At 44.7% G+C, this 13,543-nt stretch overlaps 1 protein-coding gene across 3 annotated transcripts in view; it reads right to left on the reverse strand.

Annotated features, from left to right (window-relative positions):
- Positions 1-2,172: 2,172 nt before the first annotated feature.
- Positions 2,173-13,543, reverse strand: part of LOC121276107 (cadherin-18-like) — a 361,197-nt gene continuing 349,826 nt past the window's right edge. For all 3 annotated transcript variants that reach the window (XM_041184065.1, XM_041184066.1, XM_041184064.1), the window contains one exon: positions 2,173-2,839. In XM_041184065.1, coding sequence (XP_041039999.1) covers positions 2,349-2,839 — 491 coding nt within the window. In that variant the 3' untranslated portion in view covers positions 2,173-2,348. The remainder of the gene's footprint in view (positions 2,840-13,543) is intronic.

Here is a 13,543-nt window from a genome sequence, read left to right on the forward strand (position 1 = left end):
AATGAAAAGATCAAGAGAAGGTAAGAATCCAGAGGGAGGGGTCCAGGTGGAGGGAGAATATTGGAGGTGGGTGAAAGGATCTGTTGAATGGGGAGAGGACTCCTGCCCAAAGAAGTGAGCCCGGAGACGAAGACGGCGGAAGAAGAGTTCAGCATCATGCCGAGCCCGAAATTCATTGAGGTGAGGGCATAAGGATATGAAACTAAGTCCTTTGCTGAGCACTGAACATTCAGCATCGGAGAGGGGAAGGTCAGGGGGTATAGTGAATACACGGCTGGGGCTGGGATTGGAAGATAGGGTGGGGACGGAGGGACAGACAGGGGTGGAGGGTCCTAGATGGGTGTTGGTGTCGATGAGTTGTTGGAGCTTGCGTTCCTTAGCACTTGAGAGAAAGAGAAAAAGTTTCTTGTTGAGGCGTCGGATGAGCCGAAGAATAAAATGAAACTGGGGGCACGCGCAGCTTTGAAAAAGGGTACGGCGGTGCTGCTGGAGGGAGAGGTCGAGTGTGTTCATATGGCGGCGCATGGCACTGAGCATGGATTTCAGAATGTGACGGGAACAGCAGTCCGAGAAACGTTTTATGTCCCGGAGATACCTGTAATCCTGGGTGGGTTCGAAACATGAGGGGTGGAATTTCAGTTGCAATCCACGTGGGGTAAGTCGGAGACGGAGACAGTCACTGAGAAAGGAGATATGGCTGTGAAAGTGGGTTTTAGTAAACACCTTGTCAAACACCAGGAGGGAAATGGAAAGCAATGAAGGTGAGCAAGGCAAAAGAGAGGTACGGAAATCTTGTCGCAAAGAAGAACAGAACTTCTTCAAGGAGGCAGGCATTTCTTGAAGAGCAGTGGCAGTCAATTAAACACAGAGATAAAAACAAAAAAACTGCAGCTGGAAATCCAAAACAAAAACAGAATTACCTGGAAAAAATCAGCAGGTCTGGCAGCATCGGCGGAGAAAAAAAGAGTTGACGTTTCGAGTCCTCATGACCCTTCGACAGAACTTGAGTGAATCCAAGAAAGAGGTGAAATATAAGCTGGTTTAAGGTGTGGTGGGGGGGGTGGTGGTGGGGGAGAGAGAGAGAGAGAAGTTGAGGGGGGTGGTGTGGTTGTAGGGACCTACAACCACACCACCACCGTCCACTTCTCTCTCTCTCTCTCTCTCTTACCCCCCTCCACACCTTAAACCAGCTTATATTTCACCTCTTTCTTGGATTCACTCAAGTTCTGTCGAAGGGTCATGAGAACTCGAAACGTCAACTCTTTTCTTTTCCGCCGATGCTGCCAGACCTGCTGAGTTTTTCCAGGTAATTCTGTTTTTGCCACAGATCTTAATGTTGACATTTCAGCTGAGCAAACAAGTTATTTGTAGAATAATCTGTGGGAAACCTGTCATGGTTCTTCAACACATGAAAAAACAGAATGTACATAACTAGAATACAGTTCTTCCGAATGGGAAAATAAACTTCAGTTTCTGTTGGCAGTGTGTGCAAGCTATTTCTACATTACTACAATTTGTTTATTGGGCCAACATTATGATTATCCCTGAGTCCTTCTCCAATTATTCAAGTAGCAGAAAGCATTAGCTATGCATCTCACAGCTGCTCCTCGATGCTAATGGCAAACTTCATCCTCAAGTTAAAAAAAAATGCTGTTGGAGGAAGAAAAATCTGGCAGACGACCTCAATTTGAACATGGTACAGATATCTGCATAAGGTGGGTTACCCTGGAGAAATCTTCATCAACCTACAATGCATGTTACCTATCATAACTTATCACAAGAAACCACCACCATGCTCATCACCACCCATTCTATAGTGAAGGTTTCTTTGAATTAAATATTGCTCAATTCAAAAGGATTTGTGTATAAGGTTTATGGTTATAGAGAACACCTGTTGCACTATAATCTTCTAATACTATGGACTGCACAGTACTGCATCCTGTCTACTTTATTCCAGCACTAGTGTGTATGGAAAATAAAAGAACATGTTATAAAAACGTGACCCCGATGTTCTACATTGCCACAATTTTAATTCCAGACCTTTGTATGCCAAACTATCTTGACATGTGTAATCACTCTGCCTATCCTTAAACTAAAGCACAGTATATTTTATTGTGGAACAATGAACTTTATTAAACAATAAAAAATATACACCAGGGAAAATATTTTGTTTATTTTTTATATTTTCAAAATGTGTTCTTTTCATTTGTTTGTTGAACCCATCTTTCAAAATATTAAAAGGGCACTTGCTGCTACAGTAAAATTGTGGAACAATTGTAGCTGAAGAAATGGAAATCTGATGTTTTTTCTTTGTTTTACATACAAGTGTTTTACTATGGGAATGAAAACTAATTGGTTCTTTCTGACTCATCTACTCCGTACAGTTCTGACAGTTTTTTGAACTGAGGTCCCCAATCTCCAATATAATTATAATCCTGTTCCGAGTGTGTGGTGACTGAATCCAGTGAACTTATTGACCCTGCTATGGACCCATGACCTTCGTATGCATATGTCTGGAGAGAGTCATAAGGAGGAACACTTAGATCCAGGTCAGCTTCCTGCAGTTTTTGTGTAATAAACTCATGAATGTCAGGGCTGTTTGGGGCTGAGGGGGGTCTGTGTCTGGGAACAGGCTGTACATCTGGTCTGACATCTCGCCGAAATCGCACTTCCTCAGCTACTGCAGGGTTCCTCAGCGCCGTGATGTCAAACGCTTCTGTGTCCTCCTCTCCTCCTCCCTCATCATCATATGTCACCACATTTTCTCTGATATCTTCTTCCGAGATGATGAGAGGCTCTTTTTTACTCCGCTTCAAGGTGATGAAGAGAACAATGATGGCTGCGGAGAAGAAGCAGTTAATACAGTGAATTTTCAGGGGAAAAGCAACCTGGGGATTCATTCCTCATCATATTAGTGAAAGGTTGATCTGAGATACTCGCGTTGATGTGTTTTCTTCAAATTATCAACAGAAAGAAAAACCTCACCCTTCTCTCCCCTCGTCCCACATCTGTTTTCTGGACTAATGAAGTAACCCCACAAAGAGAAAGAAGATTTGCCACAATTATACTGAGTATGAAATTCAAAGAATTAGTAAATGTATTTCAACTTTGGAAATGCGTGATCGGAACTAGATGAGGGAGTAGAGTGGCTGTCATTTTAATAAATTTCCAATGGAGAAACCTCAGTGAAAGCAGGTCCAATAAGGAAGCCAATTCCTAACAAAATAATGTCAGGAGGAATGTGGTGGAAGCATTCACACTAAAATTTGGCATCTTAGGTTCAAGGCAGTTTGGAATAGTTGCTTCTTCTCAGTCCTACAATCAATCCATTGCATTCAGGAGCCAGAGAGATTAATTTTTAATTTGCTTATGAGAAATTTCATTGAACTATGACATAAAAATTAGTGGCACAATTCAATTACGGACCAGTAAGTTTTTTGCTAAAGTGGACGAAGTTTGAAATCCCAGTGACTCACTAAGAGAATAAAGCCACAAGATTCCAAGGTTTCGACCAAACAGAAGAATTTTTACTGTACAAGAGTTAACAAAGCAAACAGCTAACACTATCCATCCTAAACTCCTAACATCCAGAATTAACACAAGTCAAACAGGAATTAACAGGCAAACTGTGGATGAACACAAACCAAAAACTCCACACTCAATGGTAGACACAACCAAGAAAAATCCCACAATTTTTTCAGCTACCCAACCAGACATATGACTCCCAGGCTTTTCCTGAATGGAGCTATCAACTACTCCTAGGTTTCCCCGAGCCCCAGCTTCATGGACCTAATGACAGCATTTCTGCTGCACAGAGCCAATCGTCTCATGGGATGGTTTATGCACTGCACCCCATCCCCAGCATCCCCACACTACACCCCACTTGGTCCCATGTTAGTGTTTTTGTACCAAAACCCTGGCCACCTGGTGTTAGGAAATAGAGATAGTTTACCTAAGTTATATTGGTATTTGTGATTGTTAGGAATGAGTTTTAGCTCTAAAGTTTAAAATTGATTTGTATTTCTGTACCTGTGTATTAAGACAGGTCAAATGGAGTTTTAGTTTCACTTTAGAAAGGTGCTTACATTTCTAATGAGGAGTTTTATGACCCCTATAAAGGAAAGGTAAACGTACAAGTGTAGAAGGATTGGAATGTTGCCTCGCAATAAGGGAGATGCAGGTCCCCCCTCTCCACCCCCCCACAGACACACACAGAAGAAGAAAAATAGCAGTTGTTGTGGAAGCTGTTTGAGTGCGGTTGGTTCTGAAAGTTGCTGCCAGGAGAGGCTGAAGCAAAGGGGACAGATAGCCAGTCCCAAGCTAAAGAAAACCCCCAAAAATCCAGGGCAGTGGAAGAAGGGAAAGTCCAAAGATGACCTTCTAGTCAAAGGAAGGGCAGGAACCTGGGAAAAGTCATGTTAAGTGAAGTTAAGAGTAAGGGGCAGAGAGAAAGGCTCCAAGCTCCAGATTTAAAGGGACAAAAGCTGCAGAAAGCAGATTTAAAATGACACTAGCTTGCAAGAGGCGAGAAGGACCAAAGAGATAACTGTAACTCTTTGCTATTGGCATGTGAGGCAGTGGTGTACTGTTGATGAGACAGAGTGTGTTGAAGACAGCTTGAATTTATGTGGTGACCCAGGGAAGAGGAACATCTGAAGGAGAGTTCGAAACACAGGAGGCGAACCCTTGTGGAAGGCATCCGAGAGAAAGCATCGGTTTGGGAGAAGATTCCAAGATGAGGTCTTGGAGAGTGCAGATTGGAATCCCTCGTATGAAGGATGGAGTTCAGTGAGACTGGTTGGCTCACAGTGTAACAAGCATCTGTGGGGGGGAGGGGGGTGTTGAGGAGAGATCCATAGCATTTGGTTGATGTGGCATCTATCACTTGGTTTCAGAGTGTGGTGTGTCTGACCACAGGGTGCTATAGGTTTACATGGACTGGGTACTTACTGTGTACATTAGAGTATAAGATATCTTTTGTAACGTGTGTTATCCTTACAAATCTGTATATGTTTGTAAAGGTATAATTGTGGGTGAAGGAATATTGTAATATAGTTTATCTTTTCTTGTTGCATAAATGTTTTATTCTTTTGTTAAAAGTTCAGCTGCTGATTCCCGGTGACTCTGTTCAGTAGCCACACTCCACATTTCTAAACAAACAAATAGAAGTTAGGATCTATCAAGCTGAGTTCCACTCTGGGATCAGGCTTATCCAGGGGTAACCTCAGCTGGGATCATAATACCTGGTCATTCTTTTTGTGCCATCGCCCCAGGTCCTGTCAAACAAATTTGGAACCGAGCACTGGTGGCCCATTTGGAACCGAGCACACGTGGCCCATTTTCCTGCAGTTCTCTGCATTTGCACCAAGGCCCCAGGCATGCTGGGAATGGTAGTCCTTGACCTCCACCCTAAAAGTGCACAGGGCAAGCAAGTTTAAAAGATTCCCTCTCAATAGACTGAGATGAATTATGGAAATGCATTAGGTCCTGATTGATTTTATGTCCAATATGTGAAAAGGTGATAATCTCCAATATATCCACATAGTTGTCGAATCTTCTCTTCAAGCTTCATTGCATCTTAGTGGTAGAAGCATTTTTACCTTAACTTCTCCTCTGACAATGGGCTGGATATTAGCTCAGAGACAAAGAAGGGTTTGAGCAGGGTGTTGCTTTGGGGTTCATTGAAACAGTGTAGGAGGCCGAGGATAGAGAGGTCAGAGTGAGAGCAGGATGGAGAATTTGAATGACAGGTGACTGAAAGCTTGAGATCAGGCTTGTGGAAGGGAGGTATTTTGCAAAGCGGTCACCCAGCCTATGTTTGGCCTCTGCAATGTGCAGCAGACCACATTGTGATCAGCCAATACAGTAAGTGACCAGGTGAGAAGGGGTGAACTGATATGCCTCTACTCAACCAGCTTGGTCAATCACGACAAAGGTTGAAGTTTCTTTTCCTTTCCGAGATCAGAATGTATTTAACTATTTAAGCAGTGAGCAATAAGGAGCCAAGCAAACAAGATTATCTTATTATTATTTATTATTACACACACACACACATGCATACACACACACATGCATACATACACACACATACAGGCATCAGAACTAAGGAGAGTTAGAGTCCAAAAAAAAAAGATAAACTAATAAATAGTTTTGTGTCCTTTGATTCTCCTTGAGGTGTGGATGTTAAATGCTGTGGCTGATTTAGGTTAGCTTGTTTCTTGGACGCGGGTCACATGTAGAAGAAATTGCAATTATTACAAGGTCTCAGTTCGCTAGTAGGTTTCTGGTAGAGTTGGTTTCTCAATCAGTGTGACACACTTATTCCAAAAGAGAGAGAAAGAGGGGGGGAGTGCAGCTTTCAGTTTGCTTCCTCTGCTGAAGGCTTTCTTGACACTGCCTGTATCACTTGCAATCTCTCTCTAATGTTAGGGCAGCCTTGCCTTGAAATACTTCACCCATTGTGTATTTCTAAGAGAGTTTGGGTATGTCTATCTCTGGCAGCCATTGTTTCAATATCCAGGAACTTGCATTTTTAGTGTCTCTTCCTTTGACAGTTATGAGTTTCAGGTGTCTGCATTATAGGGAATATCTCTCTCTTCACAGTACCTTTGGGAGATTTGCTTGTTTCTTACTTTCACCTTGGAATGTGACCTTGCATTTTAAGCAGGTTGTTCCGTCCCAGTTCAGATGCAAAATTTCCAGTCAGTTAAAAGCTGAAAATCACATTTTCAAAAATAAAGGAGCACAGCCTCGTTACACCTCCCCATCACAAAACAATGAAATGAGATTCACTCTCATTTCATTATAAGGTACAAAAAGACAAAACAAAAACAAAACACATTCAAACATATACATACATGTGAAATAGAAGCAAAAGTAGGCCATTTGGTCCCTCACTTCTATTCACCTTGGTCTGGGTCAATCAGCTCTAATTGGATTTCTTTAATTTCTGGACAGGGATTTCCCTGCAATGTGCATGATTTTTAGGTGAAATGGTTGGAGACACAAAGTCCAATAGAATAACCTTGCATTCTGAGTTTTGTAATCCAGTACTCCTCCATGTTGAATGGCCCTGGGAGGGAGCACTGAGGGTGTCAAGGGCACAGAATGTACTCTGGGTGGGGGACTCCAACGTCTATCACAAAGAGTGGCTCGGTAGCACCACTACTGTCTGAGCTGGCTGAGTCCTAAAGGATATAGCTGCTAAACTGGGCCTGCAGCAAGGGGTGGGGGAACCAACAAGAGGGAAAAATCATTCCTGGCTTCATCCTCACCAATCTACCTGTCGCAGATGCACTTGTCCATGACAGTATTAGTAGGAGTGACCACCGCACAGTCATTGTGGAAACAAAGTCTCATCTTCATATTGAGGATACCCTCGACCACGTTGTGTGGCACTACCACCATGCTACAGGGGATAGATTTCCAACAGATCTAGCAACTCAAGACCGGGTATCCATGAGGTGCTGTGGACTATCAGCAGCAGCAGAATTGTACTCGAACACAATCTGTAACCTCATGGCCTGGCATATCTCCGACTCTACCATTACCATCAAGCCAGAGGATCAATTCTGGTTCAATAAAGAGTGCAGGAGGGCATGCCAGGAGCAGCACTAGGCATACCTAAAAATGAGGTGTTAACCTGGTGAAGCTATAGCTCAGGACTACTTGCATGCCAAGCAGCATAAGCAGCAAGTGATAGACGGAGCTAAGTGATTCCACAACCAACGGATCAGATCTAAGTTCTGCAGTCCTGCCACATCCAGTCAAGAATGGTGGTGGACAATTAAACAACTGACTGGAGGAGGAGACTCCACAAATATCCCCATCCTCAATGATGGGGGAGCCCAGCACATTATTGCAAAAGATAAGGCTGAACAATTTGCAACAATCTTCAGCCAGAAATGCCGAGTGGATGATCCATCTCAGCCTCCTCCAGAAGTCCCCCGCATCACAGATTCAATTCACTCTACGTGATACCAAGACATGACTGAAGGCACTGTATGGTGCAAAGGGTATGGGCCCTGACAATATTCCAGCAATAGCACTGAAGACAAATGCTCCAGAACTTGCTACTCCCCTAGCCAAGCTGTTCCAGTACAGCTACAACACTGGCATCCATCTCTCCATGTAGAAAATTGGCCACGTATGTCCTGTACACAAAAAGGACAAATCCAACCCGGTCAGTTGCCATCCCATTAATATATTCTCGGCCATCAGAAATGTGACGGAAGGGGTCACCAACAGTGGCATTTGCTTAGCAATAACCTACTCATTGATACTCAGTTTGGGTTCCACCTGACCTCATTACAGTCTTGGTTCAAATATGGACGAAAGATCTAAAAACCAGAGGTGAGGTGAGAGTAACTGCCCTTGACATCAAGACAGCATTTCACCAAGTGTGGCATCAAGGAGCCCTAGCAAAACTGGAGTCAATGGAAATCAGGGGAAAACTCTCTGCTCTTTGGAGTCACACCTAACACATAGGAGGATGGTTGTGGTTGGTGGATGTTGATCGTCTCAGTTCCAGGACATCACTGCAGGAGTTCCTCAGAGTAGTGTCTGAAGCCCAACCATCTTCAGCTACTTCATCAATGACCTTCCTTCCATCATAAGTTCAGAAGTGAGGATGTTTGCTGATGATTGCACAATGTTCAGCACCATTCGTGACCCCTCAGGTACTGAAGCAGTCCACATCCAAATGCAGCAAGATCTGGAAAATATACAGGCTTTGGCTGACAAATGGCAAGTAACATTCATACCACACAAGTGCCAGGCAGTGACCATCTCCGACAAGGGAGAATTTAACCATCGCCTCTTGACATTCAATGGCATTACCATTGTTGAATCCCCCACTATCAACATCCTGGCAGGTTATCATTGACTAGAAATTGAACTGCACTAGCCATATAAATACAATAGCTGCAAGAGCAGGTCAGAGGCTAGGAATCCAGCAATAAGTAACTCAACTCCTGACTCCCCAAAGCCTGTCCACCATCTACAAGGAACAAGTCAGGAGTGTGATGAAATATTCCCCACTTGCCTCGGTGAGTACAGCTCCAACAACACTCAAGCAGCTCGACACCATCTAGGACAAAGCAGCCGGCTTGATTGGCACCCCAGCCACAAACGTTCACTCCCTCCACCACCGACACACAGTAGCAGCAGTGTGTACCATCTACAAATGCACTGCAGGAACTCACCAAGGCTCCTTAGAAAGCACCTTCTAAACTCACGACCGCTAGCATCTGGAAGGCCAAGAGCAGCAGGCACATGGGAACACCAGCACTGGAAGCTCTCCTCCAACTCATTCACCATCCTGACTTGGAAATATATCACCGTTCCTTCACTGTCGCTGGGTCAAAATCCTGGAATCCTTCCCTAACAGCACTGTGGGTGTACCTACACCAGGTGGGCTTAAAGGTGAAGTGGGGTGGGGATGGGGGTGGTGGAGGAAGGTGGTGCTCTTGGAACTGATTGAAAGCTGTTCGGCTGGCTTGCCTGATCAGAGATTGCCTTATGCTAAAGATGCTGTACCAGTATCCCACACTGAGGAACATCTCCAGCAGCAAATGGACAGACTCTCTCTCACTTGTAAAGAGTTTGGTTTGAACATCAGCATCAGGCAGACAAATGTCAGGGTCCAGGATGTTGCCATATCACCATCTATCAGCATTGACAATACTGTTGATATCTTCACATTTCTGACCTCCACGATCACCAGCAATTTGTCACTTGATGCTAAAATAAACAGAAGCATTGAAAAAGTTGCAGCTGCTACATCCAAACTGAGTAAGAGGGTGTGGAACAAGAGTAACATAACTGAAAACATCAAGCTGTGATTCTACCAAGTCTGTGTCCTCAGCACACTCCTCGACAGTGTGAGACCTGGACGACATATGCTCAGCAGGAGAAAAGGATGAATAGTTTCCACCTTCACTGTCTCAGACACTTCCTCAGCAGCTCTTGACCGAACAAGGTCACCAACTCAGAGGTCCTGGAATGTGCTAATTCCATCAACATACCCTTACTGCTAAATCAATGACATCTGTGCTGTCTTGGCCACGTTCATCAGGTGGATGACAACCCTATACTCAAAGACCTTCTGGACATGAACTTGCCACTGGGTCATAACAGCATAGGACTTAGGAGCAGGAGTAGGCCATTCAGCCTTTCAAACCTGCTTTGCCATTCAATAAGTTCATGGCTGACCTGACTGTGGCCTCAAATCCACTTTCCTCTCTGCCTCCCCTCAATAATCCCTGACTCCCTTATCAAAGATCTGTCAAACTCCATCTTGAACAAATTCAGTGATCCAGCCTCCACTGTTTTCTGGGAAGGAGAATTGTGCATACTAATGACCCTTTGAGAAAAATCTTCTCCTCATCTTTGTCTTAAACAGTAGATCTCTTATCCTTCAATTGTGGCCCCTTGTTCTAGTCTCTCCCACAAGTGGAAACATCCTCCCAGTATCCGCCCTATCAAACCCTCTCAGGATCTTACTTGTTTCAATAAAGTCACCTCTCATTCCTCTGAATCCTAACGGATACAGGCCCAACTGGTTCAAGATTTCTTCATAAGGTAAGTCCCTCATCCCAGGAATGAATCATGCAAAACTTCTCTGAATTGGTTCAAACTCAATTATATGATTAATTAATTCATCAGTTCCATGACTTCCTGGGTGTCAACACAAAGAGACCTGTAGGCAAGATATGAAGATGGCGTACATTGATACTGACAAGTGGGAGACAATCACCAACAGCCGTGACCTCTGGAGGCTGACTGTTTGGAGGGGCATTGGAAGAGGTGAGGAGAAACCGGAAGCTTAGTTGGACAATAAGAGGGCCCAGAGAAACAGAGGCCAGTAAATCGTATACCTTCTCAGCCCATTGTCTTCCTCTGCAGCAAATGTGGCAGAGACTGAGATATCAGAGTGGGGCTCCTGAGATACAACAGGCGATGCTGAACACAGAGTGACCAGCAAACAACTACCTTACAAGACAGAAGGCTGCCAGCGTACTTGCTTAAAGCCTGTCATACCTCTAAACTTACCCAGTTCTGATGAAAGCTCATTAAACTGAAACAAGAGGTTATGATCCTCTAGGGGCGTGGGCTTTTAAAATTGGGCACCATGGCAATGGTCTCATTCCTGGTGCCTTCCTATCCTCTCTTATTGCGATTTAACCAGCAATGGGGAAGGCATTGGGAGGCCTAGTAATCCATGGGCCAATTGAGGCTTTATGTGACCAATTAAATGCATTTAAGAGCCCCCTCCCACCGCTATTGAGATTTTATCCATGGGGAGACCAAGTGTCCAGCCCACTAGGTGAAACCTGGTAGACTGGTGGCAAGACGGCTCCCCTCCCCACTGCATTTCCCCTGCCCCCCCTATCCTGGCCACCCTGGCCTGTTACCCACTTTCCGCACCCCCCCACCCCACCGCCCCCCCCCCCACCCCCCACAACTGAAGTCTGCTAGTTTAGACATGGCAACACCTCAAACCTACCTTCAAGACCAGGCTCCATTGCAGCACCCTACACCCCAGGAACTCGCTACAGTCTCAGGTTGGCCATTGCTCCTGGTGGTGCTGGTGGGACAAGAGACCTGCCAGCCATTTGATTGGCCAGTTGCTCTTGGAGATGGGATTTTCTCCCTTAGGGATGAAGGGGAGGGGGGAGGGGAAGGGGCAGAAGACCCACCAGCACCCAGTTAAAAGCCCAATAGCTGTCAAATTACTGTGGGGTGAACCCGCCAAGCGGAGGTGGCCTCGCCCCTGACATTTAAGCAAGGAGCTGAGGAGCCCACCCCCCACTATAAAATCCAGCCTATAAACTCTGATTTTCTCTGTGTATATACTGGCTGACCTGCTGAATATTTGCAGCCTTTTTTATTTTGATATCAGATTTGCAGCATCCACAATATTTTGCTTTTGTCTGAGCGCAACAATATAGAGGTGTGTTTTAATATTTTTAAAATGCTGGCAAATTGCGTCCAGTTGAGTTATTATCCAAGTAGAATATAGAAAGAAAGTGCAGCACATTTTTTAACTTCTACAATTATAAGTGAATCATAATATTTACAGATATGGGAAAGAGAATCTCCTGGAAGTATAATTGTGTTAAGGGAGCAGACATTAGGAAGAAAGGGTATGCATTTAATATATGATGATTTATAGATCTTCCTCTTCAGATTTTGCCAAGGACAGAGAGGTCAGCATGAGAGCAAGGTGGAGAATGAAAATGACGCATAACTGGAAGATTATGCTTGTGCACTTCTAAAACATACACTGAACTATTTACCAGTTCTACAGGGATACAACAGCCAGCTTCTCAGTCAATTAAAAAAAAACTCATTCAAAAGCTTTGAAAATATTAATGCCTTTATATTCAATTTTTCTATTCATTCATGGGATGTGGGCTTTGCTGGCTGGACCAGAATTTATTGCCCTTGAGAAGGTGGTGGTGAGCTGCCTTCCTGAACTGCTGCAGTCCATGTGGTGCAGGTACACCCACAGTGCCGTTAGGGAGGGAGTTCCAAGATTTTGACCCAGCGACAGTGAAGGAACGGAGATATATTTCCAAGTCAAGGTGGCAAGTGACTTGGAGGGGAACTTCCAGGTGGTGGTGTTCCCAAGTATCTTGTCCTCCTAGATGGTAGTGGTTGTGGGTTTGGAAGGTGCTGTCTAAGGAGCCTTGGTGAATTGCTGCAGTGTATCTTGTAGATGGTACACACACTGCTGCTACTGTGCGTTGGAGGTGGAAGGAGTGAAGGATTGAAGGTTTCTGGATGTGGTGCCAATTAAGTGGGCTGCTTTGTCCTGAATGGTGTCAACCTTCTTGAGTGTTGTGGCAGCTGCACTAATCCAGGCAAGTAGGATGTATTCCATTACACACCTGACATATGCCTTGTAGATGGGGGAGAGGCTTTTAGGGAGTCAGGAGGTGAGTAACTTATCACAAGAGTCCTAGCCTCTGACCTACTCTTGTAGCCACCGTATTTATATGGCTGGTCAAGTTCAGTTTCTGGTCAATGATGACCCCCAGGATGTTGACAGTGGCCGCTGGTGGTGGGGGGGCGGGGGGAGGGTGGGGTTGCTGCGGGTGCGTTCAGTGATGCTAATGCCATTGAATCATTGAATGTCAAGGGACGATGTTTAGATTCTTTCTTGTTGGAGATGGTCATTTCCTGGCACTTGTGTGGTGTGAATATTACTGCCACTTGTCAGCCCAAGCCTGGATATTGTCCAGGTCTTGCTACATTTGGACATGGACTGCTTCAGTATCTGAGGAGTCGTGAAAGGCGCTCAACATTGTGCAATCATCAGTGAACATCCCCACTTCTGACCTTATGATGGAACGAAGGTCATTGGTGAAGCAGCTGAAGATGGTACTGAGGACAGTACCCTGAGGTACTCCAGCAGTGAGGTCCTGGAGCTGAAATGATTGACCTCCAACAACCACAACCCCCTTTCTTGGTGTTAGTTATGACTCTAACCAGTGGAGAGTTTTCCCCCTGACTCCCATTGACTCCAGTGTTGTTAGGG

This window comes from Carcharodon carcharias, chromosome 3 (assembly GCF_017639515.1).
Source record: "Carcharodon carcharias isolate sCarCar2 chromosome 3, sCarCar2.pri, whole genome shotgun sequence".
Classification (NCBI taxonomy): domain Eukaryota; kingdom Metazoa; phylum Chordata; class Chondrichthyes; order Lamniformes; family Lamnidae; genus Carcharodon; species Carcharodon carcharias.